We start from the raw sequence: 6,000 nt of genomic DNA on the forward strand, positions 1-6,000 counted from the left end.
TACTGGCGCAGAATTCCAAGATTAATTCCCAGAGCTGTAATTCCTAGATCTTTATTCTAACTAATACGAGTAGTTGACATATTCCAATTGTTTTGACTATATTATTTTTTTTTAATCTAGGTACATTAAAGGAAGCACATTATAAATTAATGCCTTCGATGGTTTAGTTGTAGTTAATTAATATCAAGTTTTAATTGCAACAGTTACTGTACTGGTGGATCTGATGACCTTAGCAATGTGTTACTAATTTTTTCTTTTCAGTTGCCCGAATCCAAATAAAGTATGCCATGTTTATTATACAGAGCGAGTAGTTTGTTCTGTGCAGCTTTCAAATTCACAGAGCCTTATTCGCATGACTGCTGAATTACATTGCTGCCAAAGCAATAGCAATTATCATGAAACCCTGTCTTTTTTAATTAGGTGGAGGAGGAGAGATTAAGACTGCGACACCAGCTGTCACACTCGGACTCAGCGAATAAAAGTCAGGCCAGCTCCGAGGTCAGTAAACAAAGAGTTTAGTCTTACTTTAAATGAAAGTCTGAATAACTTAACTTCATTTCTTTAATATCCTTTAATGCTTGTACAATTTTCATGTTCTCAAGTGCTTAAAACGAATAACATCTAGCTGTGCCTCGATCACTCTGGTACAAAGATTCAACCATAAATATGCTAAATAGGGAAAAAGATAAATTGAAACGCCCACACACAGCTTTTAGCCGACATTTGGTCTATAACTGCAAAAAACATGCATAAACCTCTGGACCTTTGTTATGATAACACCTGAGCAAAAAGAACCACAGCAGGATACAAAAGCGAATCCTTACTCCTCATCGCCTGGAGATCAGTTATAGGCGTGCTGAAGAGACAGTACTGTGTGGATAAACCAGTGTTGAATGCCGTTTTTTATGTTTTCTGTTTGAAAGTCCTAAAGACTAAAAAAGACTCTTAACACAAAAACGCATAAACTAAAAAAGACCCATTAAGTCTTCTGAGGTCTGAGGTGCTCCTTTCAACTTCTGTCCAAAACAAAAAAATGGAAAACAGCCATTTCGTTTTAAAACAAAACTGCAGACAGATCGTTTCATTTACATTTACATATGAGAAGACCCAGCTATAGCTGCTAAACTCTCAAAGGTACACTTCTTTTTGCTAATTAAAAAAACTTACAAACAAAAGTTTGCATATGGATACACTGGAATTATTTCATGTGGAATAAAGATCACCCAAACTATCTTTTACAGTTCTTTAATAATAATAATAATAATAATAATAATAATAATAATAATAATAATTATTATTATTATTATTATTATTATTATTTAATTAAAATAGGCTTTTCCAGACTATTTTATTATTTTAATAGTATTTTACCTGTTTTCCGTTTTTTTATAATAATAATTGCTTACACTTATATAGCGCTTTTCTGGACACTCCACTCAAAGCGCTTTACAGGTAATGGGGAATCCCACTACCACCACCAATGTGTAGCCCCCACCTGGATGATGCAATGGCAGCCATAGTGCACCATGCATCAGCTATCAGTGGGGAGGAGAACAGAGTAATGAAGCCAATTCAAATAGTTGTGTTGTAGATCTGCTTGTATTCTTAGGAGCTTTGTCTCGCTGCACTTTCGGCTGAGCTTCAGCTGACGAATGGACAACCCGAGTTTCTCCTCCAAAATTGGCTAATTCAACGCCGAATTTGCAATTCTCTCTGATGGCAAGTCATCCAGGGCCTGAGGCAGAAAATCATGATACTCCCACCACCATGCTTGATGGTAGGGATGAGGTTCTTCTGTTGGAAGGCAGGGTTTTGGGCTTTTTCAACCCAAAACATTTGTCATTATGGCCTAAAATTCAATTTGTGACTCATCTGTAAGCTAAAGATCAGTCCAGTAACCTTGTGAATCCTCCTGCTGTTCTTTGGCAGAAGTGAGACAGATAGGAATGTCCTTATTAGAGAGAGCATTGGTTTCTTTTTGGCTTTCCTCCCATGAAAACCTTTCCTGTTCATTTTTCACTGAACTCTGCTGCAGCAAAAGAGCTCTACAGATGCTTAGTTGTTGTTAGCCTGGGGGGGTTTGTGACTTCACAGGTTGCTTTTAGAGAGATTTTGGCAGGACATTCTGTGTGGAATCACTATGATCTTGAATATTTAACAAAAGGGTAAAGATTGTCAGCTCTCGGGCATTTCATAATGATTAAACAATTAACATAATCCTCCAAAAACTAAATGTCTCATTCAATTTGAGTGATAACTATGTTTTGTAATAGATTTATAACACTAACTTGTTGGACTTTGTACTTTAAAGATGACTTGTTTTCAGTCACACATAGAAAGTGTGGAACTGAGGGAATTAATAGCATATTTTAATTGTATGAATATTTAGGCATGACTACCTATTCTCAGTAGTTTATTTTTAAAACATTGTAGTTTTTCAAAATCTCAAACCTACAGACATTTTCCAAGCTTGTCTATAAATATGAATATTAAGTCATAAGTCAGATTGGTCATACTGTAGTTGTGACAAGTAAAACGTCCCTTGGACGGGCTTTTTTCTGTTTGCATACATCCATCCGCTTTCTAACTGCTTGTTCCAGTACAGGGTAGCAGGGGAATCGGAGCCTATCCCAGCAAGCAACGGGCGAAAGGCACACACTCACACCTGGGCCAGTTTTCCTAGAAGCCAGTTATCCTGCCAGTTTATCTTTGGACTGTGGGAGGAAACCCACACAATGGGAGAACATACGAACTCCACTCAGATAGCACCCCTGATCTGGAACTGAACGCAGACCCCCCAACACTGTGAGGCAGTGCGGACCACTGTGCCTCTGTACCTTCCTTTCGTATTCCTTTGTAGTAATTCATGCTGCCTGGGTGGCACAGGGATATGAATAAATACACTATCTGCTGTGGCAGTGGGCAGTAGTCCTCTTAAGTAGTACTGTCATGTGTCTGCAAACGGGAATAACCAGCTAAATTAAGGCTTCCTGTCCACTCCTCCAGCAGGTGCAGTCTGAAGAAGAGCAGATGGGTAGACTGAGAGCTCGGGTCAGAGAGCTGGAGGAGCAGGTAAGAAGAGAAAATGTTCTGAGCACAAGCAGGCAGCAGTCCCGAAGGACAGTGAAAAAACGTTCCCCGATACCGTAAACCCCGAAGCAGGGTCACAGCAAACAAAATAGCTTCTGCTTCAAATAATAGATGCTAATGGAAAAAGGTTGTCGGGAAGAAAAGGGGGTGTGCTTTCAAAACACAGATGATTGAAAGAAAACTTTTCAAAATATGTCAAATCAGTCCATTGTGCTTTGACTTTGCTTTCTTTGCCAGTGTTGTATTCCACAAGGATATCATTATTTTATTGTTGATTTTAGATTTGTTTTGCTCATTAGCTCTTGAACCCTTCACTCTAATGATTTGTAATTCGCTTAAATCAAAGCATCACAAGCATTTCATTTCATTCCCGGCACGTAGTTAACGAGCACTGCTAGGATTGTGATCTGTTGTGTTGCTCATAGATAGTAAGCCCTTGTTCAGTCATCACTGCTTTGAGCCTGTGCTGATGAGACATTTCCATGGTAGCTTCAGAGCAAGACTGAGGCGTCTTCAGTCAGAGCCACCCACCCAAGCCTGACTCTGGGCACTGATACATCGTTTTTATCTTCTGGATTCTGTGGAGAATCAGTAAAAAAAGCAGAGGCACATTTTGGGAGCTGTGGTTAAAACTATAGACTTTAAATCCGGAGATTTAATGTTAAAATACAGTACTCTCGTGAGCCCTTGTTTAGAATATTGGGTTCATTTTTGGTCACTAACATGCGGAAAGATATTTCTGCATTTTAAATGCAAAAATGACAATAGCCATTTCCTTACCCAGAGTGATCCAGCTACCCTGTCATGTTATTGAAGCTTATGTCTTTGCACCTTTGACACAACAGTCAGATGCGATCCTTGATAAGCTAGAAAGGCTGAATGGTATAATCATGACAGTATTCATATTCATACCCTGCAATGTCTTGCATCCCCAGTCGGGCTTTCTGTGGATGCCCACTGAACTGGTTTTTAATGTGGCAGAAAATAAACCAAAACCATACTCACACATTTCAGGTTGCTTATCGAGGTAGCACTTTTAAATTAGGAAACTTTTAACATTTAGAGGATGCTGCTTTCTTTTGGGAATCATGCAGGTTACTGTCCAGTGCCTGGCTCTGCACTGTTGGATAAATGTTCCAGCCATTCCCATGAAACACACATACTTCCCTAGTTTACATGCTCTGGATCTACTGTATATAGCACCAACGTGTCTCAGTCTTACTGTAAAAACCTCAGAAAATCAGTAGTCAAAAATCAAGCAGCATGGCTGGTGTTGTGCTGTAATGGTTTTGAATTTACCAGAACAATTAGAAATTGGACCAGCAAATTGTTAAGCGGGATTTTGTGGTTACTAGGAATTATAGTCACACAAAAAAATCAGAAAACAGATTTAGAATATATAATAGACAATTGTATTATTACAACAGCAAACCTGTATACAATAAGCAGTTTGTCTTGGTATAAATGGCTGATTATTGACGTAGGGATTACAAAGATAGGAATAACATCACACTTAAAATACATTAACTATAGAATTTATGGTCCAGCTCATAAGTTAATTCAGTCCCTTCATAGGTCATTAACACTCATAATCTTGAAGCAAACATCAAATTATGAAACTCTATCAAACACGTATGGAATAATAGATTCTCAAGATTTCTAACATAAATATCGATATTTTACTCGTCCTAGAGCAACACACTGGCCAGGCTGTTAGAGGGTAGGATTTGGAAACTCTGCAGACTGACAGCTGGTTGTTACTTGTTTATTTACAGAGTACGCAGTCTACATTGTGCTTCGCACTTGCTGAGGACACAGTTTTTATGTCTGTGTCCATGACATGCGCTCAGAGATTTTCTCTCCCTTTCTTGCAGGTGCATTACCTCAGATTAACTCTGGCCATTGATTTTCAAGAGAGGGCCGAGTTCATCGAACGCGCTTCCAGAAACAACCAGTGGTTGCTGGGCCTGAGGCAGGACCTGAGTGACTCTCTGGCACAGGTGTCGAAGAAGCCCCTCCCCTCGGTAATGGAGATGGAAACTCAGCGATTGGACAGGAGTCTGAGGGAGGAGGAGCTCCGCTTGTCCCTCAGCCAATCGTAAAAGAGCAGGAAGCAAAAAAAGGCTAAGGCAATTTTGCACTGAAGATGGAAATAATTTAACACCTTTTAGTTGACTTCTCCCCCCCAAAAAACGTTTACCAGTTTACTTACAGCTTCCTTGTTTAAATGCACATCCTGTTTCACGCATACAGTATGGGTTTTGAAGCACAGTCTCTTGAACTACCTGTCAGACACAGATAACTTAGTTAATTACATGTGACTTCTGTCCTCTAACAGTATATTCACTAGAGTATGTACAGTATATGAATTAAAAAAACCTGTACTGAGGCAGCCTGTGTGTACACTTTTATATGCTTGACATAGGATATGATATTTACTGTAACATTAATTTAGAAAGTTCTCATAAGCTTGAAAGTGTCTTGTATGAATTTGTAAATAGTTTACCTTATTTATATTGTATGCACAGTACCTTATAAACCAATTTAACCCCTGTACATCCTAAGATCTTAACATTTTTTTATTTTTGTAATTTAATGACTTTTCCTGTAAATGTAAAAAATCCTAAATATAATATTTTCTTTATTTTTTAAATATGTTGTCTATTTTTTGAAGGAGTGGGGTGCGATAGGAATTTAGCAGGGATTTGTCATTCTTATAAGTTAATATAGCTTCAAGTTATATAGTCATTGACATTCTTTTAATTGATATATCATCTAAAGTGGAGTGTTTTTCATAAAAGACCAAGGTTTAGTTGCCTTTTAAGACACATGGGTCGAGTGAAGAGCCAATTCTTAATTTCTAGTGTGGCAAGTGTTTACAGTGGTTTCAAGACAGTGAGTGTAGTGTGT

The 6,000-nt window shown here is 38.3% G+C and overlaps 1 protein-coding gene across 3 annotated transcripts in view; it reads left to right on the top strand.

The window, feature by feature from the left end:
- The window catches only part of LOC102688260 (centrosome-associated protein CEP250), a 30,211-nt gene extending 24,499 nt beyond the window's left edge, over positions 1-5,712 (top strand). For 2 of the 3 annotated variants that reach the window (XM_015359381.2, XM_015359380.2), the window contains exons 20-22: positions 421-498; positions 3,007-3,072; positions 4,965-5,712. In XM_015359381.2, the coding sequence (XP_015214867.2) occupies positions 421-498; positions 3,007-3,072; positions 4,965-5,192 (372 nt within the window). In that variant the 3' untranslated portion in view covers positions 5,193-5,712. The remainder of the gene's footprint in view (positions 1-420; positions 499-3,006; positions 3,073-4,964) is intronic. The other variant, XM_015359382.2, reaches the window with a different exon arrangement.
- The last annotated feature ends 288 nt before the right edge of the window (positions 5,713-6,000 follow it).

Source organism: Lepisosteus oculatus, chromosome 12 (assembly GCF_040954835.1).
Source record: "Lepisosteus oculatus isolate fLepOcu1 chromosome 12, fLepOcu1.hap2, whole genome shotgun sequence".
Lineage (NCBI taxonomy): Eukaryota > Metazoa > Chordata > Actinopteri > Semionotiformes > Lepisosteidae > Lepisosteus > Lepisosteus oculatus.